Genomic DNA, 13,418 nt, shown 5'->3' with positions numbered 1-13,418 from the left:
GCTTTTTTCCTAACTGCCCGAAGGTTAGTGCCTTAAATAAACAACATTTACTTTGTTCACAAATTGACACTTAGGTGTAAGTGCGGCCAGTCTCTGTGCCCCTCAGCTTCAACTGAGGCAGCCAGCTGGTGCCTGAAATTATTTGAAGGTTTGTTCACCAACTTTTCTGGTGGTTGATGCTGACGGTTGGTTGGAACTTTGTCTGGGGAAGACAGCCCGAACACCCACGCTGGAACGCCTGGGCTCTCATTTGGCCCAAGGTTCCTCACTACATGGGGGCTCGATGCCAAGGTTAAGCAGCCTGAGATACAGAGCCAAGCAGAAGCTGTGTTGCTTTTTCTGAACTGGCTTAGGAATTCACACAGTATCACTTTCACCACATTCTGTTCTTCAGGAGCAAGTCATGAAGGTTGACCCACATTCTACCTGTGTATGGAATGAATATTTCAAAAACTGTATGGACACATTTAACAACCAGCTTAATCTAAACACTGGCCATCATTGTTTCTATGCCTCCCATGTGAAAAAATACACCAATCCCTACCTAATTCCCCTATAAGTCTCAACTATTAAAGTTCAAATCGTATGTCAGGCTCAGGTCCAAGTCCCAGATTTTACCATCTTAATCAGGTACAGACAGAGATGAGATGCCTGGGGTGTGGTCACTAAAGTAAAGCCCCTTGAGGACAATTCCTTTCAATCTGAAGGCTTGAGAACCAACGAAACAAGTTATCTGCCACCCACACAAATATTCTGCTAAATGGCTAAAGACTCGCATTTGGAAATGGAAAATGGGAGGCATAATTGTCCATAGCAATTCTGAAATAAAGCCTGAGGTGCGTCTATAGTACTTTGATGAGGACTTAGTCTTAGCCTCAGGTTAACCTCTAGGCTAGAATCCTCTAAAGGCTGGTCATGAACATGTTTGGCACCTGAAGCTGGCTCTTGGCTGGGATGTTAGCTGAGGCCATCTCAGTCAGAATATCTACAGGAGGACTGACTGTGTGCCCTGGATTTCTTCATTCTTCACAACATGGTAGCTACGTTCTCAGGGCGAGCTTCTCTAGAGATAGAAAGTCAGATGGAAGTTGTATCACATTTTCTAATCCGGCTATAGAAGTCACACAGAGATCTGCCATATTCTATTCACTAGAAATCAGTTACTTACTAAGGCCATCACACATTTAATAGAAGGAATTTTGTAAGTTATCAAAGGATTTGCAGACTTGTTTTAAAAATACCACATCCATTCACTTTTTTTTTTTTTTTTTTTACAAAATAAGCATTGTATCTAAAGACAAGTAGTTCTTTTCAACTCAGTATCACTGATTTATAGCAAGATTGTTGTTGTCACTTTTCTTTAGTATGTTCACTTATTTTGTGGAATGTAATAAAGGATTACAAGATAATGTTATTGAATTTAGGCATTTTTTTCTGGTCAACAATATGTGGGAGTCATCCCACTAAATTTTTACTCTGGGAAATATGATTATTCCATAATATTGGAAGTCATTTCTTTATGGAATCAAATTTCAAATTAGCACAAAACATTTGTAGTTCAGTAAATGGCTTGTAGCAGAGAATCTGTATTTATAAGATTCATTAATTAGAGTTTTATTTTAAAAATCTTATCATGAGAGGCTTTTATTGACTGAGGCCTAAATTACTCCATATGATAACCCTAAACTTCTTTTTAAATTATGGGCAGTTGGATGGGGGAAGAGGTGAGAGACTTTCTACTAAAATGTAATTTATAGTCATTTTATGGAGGAAAGATAATATAAGGTCAGACAAGAAATTGTGGAAAATCAAGTGTGGATGTTTTATGGCAAAGACAACGACAGGAAAGGATGCATTTTTGTGACTCCTGGTGGTTTTAACTTTGTTTCTGATTCTGCGTAATTCAAGGTTCCACGTTCTAAGACTCCACCACAATGCAGATCACATTTTATTGCAACTGAATTTATTTCATAAGTTAATACTTGTTTTGAGTTAGGTTAGTCTCATAACCAAATTCTATTATCTTATTCATGCAGATTGGTGATCTTCTAGCAAAACTGGAAATTGCATCTTCAAAATGTTTACGTCTAGATGAAGAAAATCAGTTTCTCCAACAACGGTTTTATTCATGAAAGAAATACAAAAGAAATGTGAAAAACTAAAGAATGAAAACAAGAAGTTGAAACAAGAATTAGTCAACTTCAAGAATCACATAAAAATGAATATGATAAAATACAGTGAAGTCGAACAGTATAAACAGGAGATTGGAGAGCAAGACAGGAAAAAGTCAAAAAAATTTAAAAAGTCAATCTCTTTTTACAGGTTAATTTTTGCCCTTTAATGTGGTTTAATTCATTTCACTGCACATTACATTTTGGGTACACACACTATATGTATTTCCTCTACTTCCTTCAATAGCAATTTGTTTAGTAGATTTTTGGAAGAACGATGACATTTATTTCACCCTTTAAATATTTCATTTTCTTCATTTCACCAAAAAAATTAATCTCTGAGAATGTTTCTTCCTGGAGAATTATTTTATTTTTCAGACCTGTTGATATAAAACAAGAGTATTAGAAATAAAAGAACATTTGTGATTTAAAAATTGTACCATTCTCTTTGTTTATTAAATATTGTTGTTCAATTTTTAACATTTTAATTTGATGCTGTGCTATCCTTTGAATTATTAGGGAGCTGGATACTAAAAGGAGAATATTTGACTTTATTTTCATAATTCAGATTTAATTCAGTTGACATTGTTGGTACATGTTTTAAACTTAGGCTCTTTACCATTTCTAGTTTCTCTGAATCAACTCAAAATCAAAGGAAACAAATATACTATAATTATTCAAGTTAAATTATTATAAAAATATGTCCTTTTTATTTCCTTTAGGCACAAGCAGTATCTCAAGAAAACTTAGAGCAGTTAAGAGAGAATCATTGTACAATAAGAAGTCAAATGGAACTCAGAATTAAAGATCTGGAATCTAAACTCTCCAAAGTAAAAACTTCTCAAGAAGATTCTAATAAAATGCAACTGGAAACATATAAGCAACTCTACCTAGAGGAATTGAAAGTTAGAATGTCATTGGAAAATAAACTAAATGTGTAAGTCAAAGCATAGAATCAGAGAAAATAAATTTAGCTCATAATTTGCCTCTAAAGCATAATTTTTAACAAGCCAAGTTCACAAGGTTAGTAGAAAGCAAAAGCTAACTAAATATAATAGTTTTGGAAAATGATGTCGGAAAACCAACTTGCCTTTAAATATTAGTTCAATACAGTTTGCATTTCTTCCCCATTTTTGTTTTGACATGATTATTTCCTCCCCCTTTTAGATTTTCATATAGTAAATGTGATCTATCAATCTTTAGGCTAAGTGCTTTTGAAGCTTTATAATTTAGATGGCAATATCATTATAAAATTTTCTTTTTGAATTTTGCTAAGTAGCAATCTTAACAAATTTAACTATTTTTTGGAAGATAACAGCTTAAACCCAAAGGGTTTAAGTGCTCTGAACATTCTGGCTCTTGGTAAATGTACAAAGATTGTGATCTTTGTTATTATCACTAGAGGGTGCCTTGAGACAACTGATCCTTTCTAGTTTTTCTGGCAGACCTCAAGGCATACACATGAAATAGGGAAATATGAACACAGGAATAAAGCGTCCTATAATTGACAAAATGACTAAAAATAACAAAGTGGCCCGCCTAGGTGGGGAGAGGGGGCGTGTAGAAGACAGAAAGGGCAAATCCCACCGCCAATTCTTTGGTAAAGATGTTATAAGCTAATTGCCTCTGGAGTTGTTTTGGTTCATTTGATCATCAACTAGGCTATCTGGTCTCCCCCAGAGGCTGTTGCTCTAAATTATGTCCAATCCAAATGGTTAATTTCTCCAAGATAATGAGTATATGGCACAAGGGTGGGGAAAGCGCATATTTGGAAATGTCTTAGAGGGATTTTTAAAAAATCTCTAAACTGGTTTATTACATATGCCTGATGGCAACCTCAAGAATCTCATAAGTACAGCCATTCCTGAAGGCACCAACTATCACCTGAGAAGCTGTCTGCATCACTGATTGCCATTATTCCCTCCCTACTTTGAATTGATTATTAGTTAGTAATCCCCCTAGAAACCTGTGTACTTCTTCAGAACAATTGTGAACCTATACTGGTATATAGTAGGTCTGCTCTGACGTATTTTCAGTATTAAAATTCTGTTAGGTAAGAAATTTCACTTACTATTATGGCAACTTAAAAAAAATGCAGGTCATTAGGGAAGAATGAAATACTAAGCCTGCGTTTTTTATAATCTTCACAGGAAAAATGAAAGGCTAGCAGAGATCAGTTCTGAACTCCTAGAGAAACAGCAGAGCAGATCTTTACTCTGCACTGATATTACAAGGCCAGTCCTGGAGCCATCTGGTGTTGGAAGTCTCAATCATAGTCTCAAAAGCCATAGAAATCTTGCTCCAAGAGCAAACTTGGTGACTTCTGCCTCAACTCCACGGACTTCAAATAATAGCATGGATGCTTACTTTACCAAGGTTGGTTATATTACCTTCTTTCCCTTGGGTTTCAGATTTCTGATATATGTTTTGTTGCTAATTTGGCGAAATTCTGAGTTGTTTCATTGATGAATACACACTAAGTAAAAGTCATAATTATGTGTTCTAATAAAGAAAGGAGACAGAAACTTCGTAATATTTCTGAAGTCTCTGAATCTCTCATGTTCAAGAGGTACTTACCGTTAACTATTCAGCAAACATAACTAATCAGACACACTTTCAGTTTCATGAAAAGCTACCTTTATATTTGGTTTTAGAAATTACAATAGAGTAAAAAGAAATACTTGGTAATGCTTTGGGTTGCTTTCTAAGTGATTTTAGTTTGGTGATGGTTTATAACAATTTTAAAATTATGGTGCACTCCAGGTACTCCACCCTTAAGCATCAATGAATAATTGACCAGCACACACTTAACCATACATAGTCTTTCTTTTGTTTTCCAAAGGATGGTGGGTTAGGCCAGTTTTTGTTTTCTCTCACCTGTGCTACCTGAGCCTCCTGGGTCCAGGTGTGGGGGCTTAGCGGTAGGCTTGAGAGCCCTGGTCTGAGTAACCAGGGTGGTGGGTATCACTGCTATATCCAGGTCCCCAGGGTCTCTGGGCACCAGTACTAGGTGTGGTGACAGAAGATGGGGCTGGGTGACAGAAGATGGTTAATAAGCCCCTATAATCTGCTACCTGGTTCTTTATGGCCTCTGGGAGATCTGTGCTCTGGCTTGGAGCCTGGGAACTTGTCTCTGCTACTGCTACTAGTCTCTCTAGTGGTGCAAACACCACTGGAACTGGGGAGGGATCTGGGTTCTTGGCCACCCCTTTGACCCTCTGGTGGGCTGTGTTGCGGGAGAAGCACCCCAACTCCTCTGCCAATATTGCCTTTCATAAGGCGGTAAACTCAGGCTTGTCTGCCTGGAACTGCAGTTATGGGCCTGTCCCTGTCCTTCCCCCATCCTGCCTCCCTACGCATTCCAATACACCCACCTTCCCACATCCTGATGTGTGGATTTTTTAGGCATCATAGTGTGCTGAGCAGAGGAGCCTTTGTTGGGTTATAGATGTCTGACTAGTTGCAGATTTAAGGGAAGTACAAGTGGTTGCCTCAATTGCCATGGTGCTGATATCACTTTCTAAAATATCCATTTCAATCAGTGCCATTGGTTTATGATTTGGATGGTGTTTTGAGGGTCTTCTCAATTCAAAGAAAAGTAGCATAGACCTGTGCTAAATGAGACTTCAGCCCTGTTTTTGGATTGGGCTGCATCATAATAAATTACAGGAGAGCAAAGCTAAGGATTTTTTGACAACCTTTGGCCAAATAGGTTCTACGTGGTGAAACTGGACTACTGGGTACCAAAGAAAACAAATGTCAGATATTTCTCTAAATTGCTAGGCATGATGCACACTTAAAAGATTCTCATTAGTTCTCACCAGAAAAATTAGATATAGCATTATTTTACTAGGTGAAGATGAAAGAGTAGGTAAATGTAAAAGCAATTTAAGAGAAGATTTTTTGTGGAAATATTTCCTTATTTAATTTTTTGGTCAAAAAGATGTGTTTATAATTTTTTTTTAAATTTCTAGATCAATTAAGACATAGTTTATTTTAAACTTAATGTTGTAGTTCCAAGAGATACATAGTTCCCTTGAGGAATATTGGTTGCCCAATCATGTCAGGTTTAGTCAGAGAGATTAAAAAGCAGCACTCTGTCAATATCCAGACATAGGTCTCCAACATCACTACAGAACACCTGGAAGGACTTTTATACAGCTGGTCTTTACAGAATTCTTAGACGTACAGAAAGAAGGTGTCTTCTAGAGTTGCCTGTATTTTAATGAATGCTACTAGGAAAACATAATACTCTGAGAGAGGGGGTAACATCCCATCTAATATGATAGAAAAGGGTGGGATTTTTTTAATAGAGCACTACAAAACGAACACCTGAAAATTTTTAGCTAAGATTCTTGAGAGTCGAATATTAAAAATATTAAAAATAGCATTAATATTGAATATGTTTATTAGTCACCTTTATTTGCAAGGTTTTAACATTTTGGACTCTTTCTACTATGAAGTTTTAACTTATTCAGCATTGTATTTCTAAATTTAATGACAGTAATTATAATAAAGTATTGCTCTAAGTCTGTGATTTCAGTTGTACTGGTAGTCAAAGCAAGTTTTCTCCACATTCATAACACTTAGGTGAATGGCCTCTGTCACCAGTGCATGAAGTTCAGTCTTGCCCAAGCAATGCCATTGTGGTGGCGCAGGTCACTACTTATCTGTTTTGTTAACTTTAACCTTCATTTTTCACATTCTAGTTAAATCCAGAAATGTTAGTCATATATTTCAGAAGTAATTTTATATTTTAATTCAATTGTGTAATTTAATTGTACTGTTATATATATATATATAAAAAAGTTAAAATTAGCCTGAACAGATACATCACTGGTTATTTTATCACTAGTGATATATTACTGGTTATTTAGATTTTTCTTACACATAGAATGTTTTTCTAAGAACTGAACCTTTATTCCAGATAAAATTTCTCTGGTTTCAAAAGTTTTTATGTTCAAGACTTTTTAGTATTTGTGTGCCTAATGCCATGCATGGCCACAATATTTACTCAATAAATAGGTTTTAAATAGGAAAATTCAATTTTACATTGATTGATTTTGGACTTTTCATCTATCACTGACACTTTGAGAAATTTTCTAGTGAGGTTTTTTATGTTTCAAATGTCTATTCAGTATAGTGACACTTTTTCTAAATACGGTTATATAAATACATCAAGGCTAAAACAGTTAATAATTAAGACTCTAGGGCATCAGAAGCATGGAGGTATGAGGGGTTCCCTTGATCTCTCCCTTTGAGATGACAACAAGGTGAATAACTATAGTCCAAGGGAAGATTTCCAGCCTAACACATGAACACTTCTGAGAGATATGCACATTAGAGAATCTGAAGTAGACAAATTGGGCCATCAATTCCATAGGTCAATACTTCATTTTGCCACTTCAGCAAATGCTCAACAGTCATTTCATCTTTGGAAAGATACAAATAATTGATCTACTTCTTCCTATTCTTCATTCATCCATTATCTCTAGACTCAATTTTTCAGCTCCTTGATCGACTAATTTTTCCTCAAAATACATGTTTTTAATATACACAAACTGACAAGTGCATTTCCTTCATACATTAACCTATTTACAAATGGATAATGAATTGCAATGATTTATATGGGTAAAGTTGTTTTATTTTATGTCATTATATTTATTTTTATAATATTAACCATAAGAATGAATCAAATTTTAACTGAAAAGTATCAATAGTTACTGAAAATATATTAATTTAGGAAATGTGTATGTGTGTAGTGGTATGTATGTGTTTATTGAATAGGTTTCAAAAGAAGAATTGAACATTATTTTTCAACCTGTAGTCTAAATCTAATAGAAAGATAGCTACTCAGTAAATTATCGTTGAATGAATGAACATATATTTGTATTTTATTGTGCTTTGCTATTGTTAGTGGCTCACTCTGTTTCCTTTTTTTAGTGTTGCTTTCAACTTTTCCCTCTTTGAGGTAGGAGTTGCTTTGAACAAGGTACATGAATTATAAAGTCAAGGAAGAAGAAAACATTTCTAGATGTGTTGCGTAGTTATCTTTTTTGTTGGAGTTGGGAAGGTGGAGATCACTTTACTTGATTTGTTACCCGCACATACTAGGGATGTGGAGGGTGTGGTTTAGATGTGTGGCCGCAGTGGGCTTCCAAACACTGACTCCCAAATCAAGAACTTCCCCACACAGTTGTCAGCAAAGAAACAATGCTTGACACCTGTCTCAGGGGCAGTCTGCTTACTGCAGATTCGACGACACATTACTGTGGGAAAACAGATCCTTTCAAAGACGAGATATGAGACCAAGCAAGCATTTCTTAAAGGTTCCTTCTCTCAGATTCACCCATTTGGAAAATTTTCCCTCCTCTCATGAGGAGGGTATAGAGAGTATAAGTCCTCATGTGGAAAACTGAGGCCTGAGATATGAGGTACTTCTGTGATTTCTGACTGAGCTGGAACTGCATTTGAAATTAAGCTCATGTCCTTTGTACATACCAATTAATGATGAGAGGTTGGACAGAAGTATGCTAGATGGTAAAGAGAAGTCTCTTTGTGTTTAGCAGTTTGCTATTGATACCCCACAAGATAGATAATTGTTAATTAATTTTGGTAAAGCAAGGTCTCTTAGGAGGGAAATAAGTGTTCTTTAAAGAGTCAAATTCCTCAATTTAAGCCTGCTTGATTTACCAAAAGATATTTCCTTTCAAGTTCCCACTCCTGTGGTTTAAAAAATGTGTATTCTATAAATTGGGTGTATATACTAGGAGTTATAGTATTCATTTCTGGTCCATTATTTTTATTCATGATTTTAAAACTTATAATTTAGTTAGAAAGCTATTAATTGTGTCTTCTGCCTAAACATTTTTGAGCTACATGACCAAATTTTACATATTCATTTTCTCTGAATTATAGTTGTTATGTAATTTTCCTGAATATAGGGAAGTAGATGGCATAGAACTCTAGGTTCATTAAGAAGGCCCAAAGTCCCTTCCTGGACTGCCACTAATAGGCTTTGTGACCTTAAGCAATCTATAATCTCTCTGAACCTTGTTGCCTTTAATGTAAAATTAGAGACTTTGACTAAATCATGGAATATCATTCTTAAATAAAAATTATTTTCAAATACTCAAACTTTAAAAAAAATTTTGCATGAAATTTTATTATATAAAACAAAGACAAATGGAGCTGCCTAGCTAAAGAAAGGAGAGACTCTGACACTGTGTAATCTTGCACGTGTCCCCAGCAGAAACTTAGATTTCTATGGGACATAATAGAGAACAACCAGTTGTAAGAAAATCCTCTCAGTAAAACTTCTTAAAGTAAAATTGCTGACAAATTGTTTTCCTTTATATGATTTTCTCACCTTTCTATATTTTTGATAAATGGAGAAGTATAAATCAAATTGTGGATGTGTCCTCCATATTAATGTTGGACTTCTAGCTCCTTCTACCATCTGAACACAAATCCTTACCTAGAAGTAAAAATAAAGGTCACAAGAATAAATATTGAGGAAGAGCACTTTTTGGGGAAAAGGTAATAAAGTTACATCAGTGGTTTCTTAATGTAATTCATGAAAAATGTGATTTCCATTTTATATATTGTTTTTAAATGGTAACACAAAATTGCTTCAATAAAGGCCTCTAATTTTTCTGGTATCGAGTTCCTGATTTTGTAAGGCCTTTCTAGTAATGATGTCACCTTATTCATTTTGTAAGCCTGCCTTTCGTGCCGTTGTCAAAAATGGTGTTATGGAAAGCAGTCTGAAAATAATGGGAAACACATTAGCCAACAAATTTGTCTTCCCATCTAAACTTGGGAGAGGCATTGTCATTGTTGCTACAGTATTTATTATCTTCAGTATATTATTTTAAACCCTATTTTGGGCATTTAGTGAGAAGATGCCTTTTATAAGAAAGGTCCGAAGGAGAATACTCTAGATGCGGACACTTCTAACATAGTTTGAAATATTCTGACACATCTCATAATTAAGTAAATGATGACTACAATTAACTGAATGTTTCAAAAATTGGCCCTAATTTGTAGAGAGGAAACAAAGTTGCAATTAAAGGATTATATATTGTTTTTGTTGTTTCTAACTCTGGAAAGTCATCAATCAGAAGGTAAGTTTGAAAACTGGCTTTAACTGTTACGTCTCCCTTACTCAAGCAGATTTTCTGAATCTTTGGTTCCATATAAATAAAGAAATGTTTCAGTTCTAGTACACACGGCAAAATAGTTTTACATATTTTTTTGTGAGTAGAATTTTCACATAACATAACATTACCACTTTCATAATTTTACTTTCAAAATTTAATAGCATAGAACATGCTTTATGATTTTAATTTTCTAAAAGTGTAAGGATGCAAAGATTATATTATGGAAAACTGCATTAAAATGAAAAAACTAATTAAACATATAAAGGGCAATATTTCTAAGAATTGCAAAACAATGCATTCAGTGTAAAGTAAGACTTCATCTATTTAAGCTTCTTTGTACAAATCAGATGAAACATCACCCTTCTAAACTTATGTTTACTCAATAGACCATATCAATTTTACTTTCTTCAGATGAATCTAAATAGCATTACATACATATGTTCTCTATCATCTAAAATTTAAGAAGTAGAAATTTATTTTATTTACATGATAATTCTATGTATGTAATCCCCAAGTTAGGTCTAGACTCTCAAAGTATTATTTAAAGAGCATAATACATAATTTATATATTATTCCTACAATAATGTCTGTTTAAATTAAATACTTAATAATATTTGCTTTATTTCAGATGTGGCAGGAGATGGATAAAATGATAACTAAAGAATTCAAAGAAGATATGTTGCCAAAAGTTATCAATTCAGTTTCGATATCATTCATTTCTAATATGAGCTATAAATAGTAAATGGAATCCCATACATGTTTGAATAATAGATACTACATTAAGTATTTACTTCCATGCAGCAAATGGAAAATGTGAAAACATAAACATTCATAATGAAAAACACACTTATTCCTCTTTTATTTATCATGTCCCATAGCTTGTTAAAAATCTCAAAGTCCACATATCATTTTTTATTTCTGGCTCCCCCCTTTCCTTTCCTCCACAATCCCTATGGAACTGTCAACCTGCACACTGAAACTACTGTCAGGATCTGGGCTTCATCAATCTCTCTTTTTTTTTTTCCTAGTGATAGCTAAGGCCCAATAACCAGACTCATCAAGTAATACTTAGCCAAGCCATTACAGGTCCTATAGCAATCACCTGCTGGGTGACATTTCCATCTCCAGTCATTGACTTTGTCCTTGGTTTACATTTTTCCCTGAAGAGAGAAACTCCAAATTCCTTTACATGGAATAAAAACACTAAGATCAATTTAGTTCTTCCCTAATAATTCAGCCTTATTATCTCTTGCTCCTTACCTTATTCTGGCCCTTTGCTCTAGTGCCTAGCCAAACTGGACTACTTCTAATCCCACGAGTGTTTTTCCTCATCACTCATCTTTGCATCTACCTCTTCCCTCTATCTTACATACTTATTTCTTATCCTTCAGGTATCAACTTATATATCATCTCTACCAAAAAGCTGGCACAAAACTGGAATGTTTCTTGTTTGTTCCAATAGTGTCTTATTTATATTTGTCATGGCATATATAACTCTGAATGAAAATTGTCTGGTCGTCTGTTTTTTCAGTTGATAGTATATGATTGTTTAGGGGTGAACCGTGTCATCATCATCTTGTAACTCCAGTGCTTGTCGTACTACCTTAGCACATGGTTGTTGAAAAAATGAATGAAGATGAAGAAACCAGAAGCTCTGACACTTAGCCAGAAAGCAATTAATTCAGTGTGCAACCATGAGCAAATTATATTTAATAGTAACCCCATATTGTATATTTTTCATTATTCTTAACACTTATTTTTAGTCATATTTTAGATAATAAATACAATTCTTTCATTTTCTTTCCAGCTACTGCTGAATTTGAATCTGAGTCCCATAAACCTTCTCCTCTACATTCTACTGATGATCTACTTTTGAAAGCCTCACGAGAACATATACAGATTTTGAAGAAAAATTATATGATCTAAAACATAAATAATAAAAATATAATTACTGATTTATTTATATAACACTTTAATTGTTTCCCATTAACCATATGACACGTGAACATCTTTATTAATGGAAAATATTTATGTATCATATGTTGATGATGTAAATTTATGCAGTATTTTAAACTGTTTCTTAGCATCTACCTAAATTTTCAGCAGATTTTGTAAATGAAAATGAGCACTGTTGAGTTTTATATACTTAAACTGCCCAAATACCAGCTGTTTAAGCAAGACACAAATGACCATGTTTTCATTAGTACTTTAGTGGTGTTCAATGATAGCTCTTTTTGTATTTTTCAACATTTTAATTTTTTATTAAAATTATTGATGTGACATTGGTTAATAAAAGTATATAGGTTTCAAAAGTACTGTTTAATAATACATCGTACGTATATTGCATTGTGTGTTCATTGCCCAAAGTAAAGTTTTATTCCATCTCCATATATTTGACCCATGTTACCCTTATCTACCTCTCCCCTCTCTCTTTCTATTCTGATAACTACTAAACTGTCATCTGTGTCCATGAGTCCCTACTTGTTTCTCTTGTTTAATGATTTCAGTTTTATATCACACTTATGAGTGACATACTGTGGTTCTCAGTGTTTTCTGTCTGACTTATCTTGCTTAGCATGATCATCTCAAGACCCAACCATGTTATTGCAAATGGCACTATTTCATCTTTTCTCATGGCTGAGTGATATTCCATTTTATATATGTCCCACATCTTCCTTATCCACTCATCTATTGGAGGACACCTCAATTGTTTCCATGTCTTGGCCACTGTGAATAATGCTGCTAGGAAAATTTGGGTGCATATATTTTTATGAATGAATGTTTTCAAAATTTTGGGATAAATACCCATAAGAGAGATTGCTGGGTCATAGGGTAGTTCTATTCTTAGATTTCTGTGAAACCTCCATACTCTTTCCAATAGTGGCTGTCCCAATTTACATTCCCAGAAGTAGTACATGAGGGTTCCAATTTCCCATAACTTCTCCAAAATTGTTATTGTTCATCCTGTTGATGATTGACACTCTAACAGGTGTGAGGTGATAGCTCATTGTTGTTTTGATTTGCATTTCTCTAATAGCTAGTGAAATTGAGCATCTTTTTATATGTCTGTGGCCATTTGTATGAC

At 34.4% G+C, this 13,418-nt stretch overlaps 1 protein-coding gene across 1 annotated transcript in view; it reads left to right on the top strand.

Annotated features, from left to right (window-relative positions):
* The window catches only part of ANKRD30A (ankyrin repeat domain 30A), a 55,735-nt gene extending 43,476 nt beyond the window's left edge, over positions 1–12,259 (top strand). Inside the window, 7 exon segments of the mRNA XM_036226589.1 lie at positions 2,037–2,115; positions 2,118–2,264; positions 2,267–2,322; positions 2,894–3,108; positions 4,322–4,547; positions 10,962–11,005; positions 12,139–12,259. Coding sequence (XP_036082482.1) covers positions 2,037–2,115; positions 2,118–2,264; positions 2,267–2,322; positions 2,894–3,108; positions 4,322–4,547; positions 10,962–11,005; positions 12,139–12,259 — 888 coding nt within the window.
* The last annotated feature ends 1,159 nt before the right edge of the window (positions 12,260–13,418 follow it).

The sequence above is a fragment of the Rousettus aegyptiacus genome, unplaced genomic scaffold (genome assembly GCF_014176215.1).
Source record: "Rousettus aegyptiacus isolate mRouAeg1 unplaced genomic scaffold, mRouAeg1.p scaffold_m13_p_10, whole genome shotgun sequence".
NCBI classification, from domain to species: Eukaryota; Metazoa; Chordata; class Mammalia; order Chiroptera; family Pteropodidae; genus Rousettus; species Rousettus aegyptiacus.
This window is presented reverse-complemented; position numbering and strand designations above follow the sequence as displayed.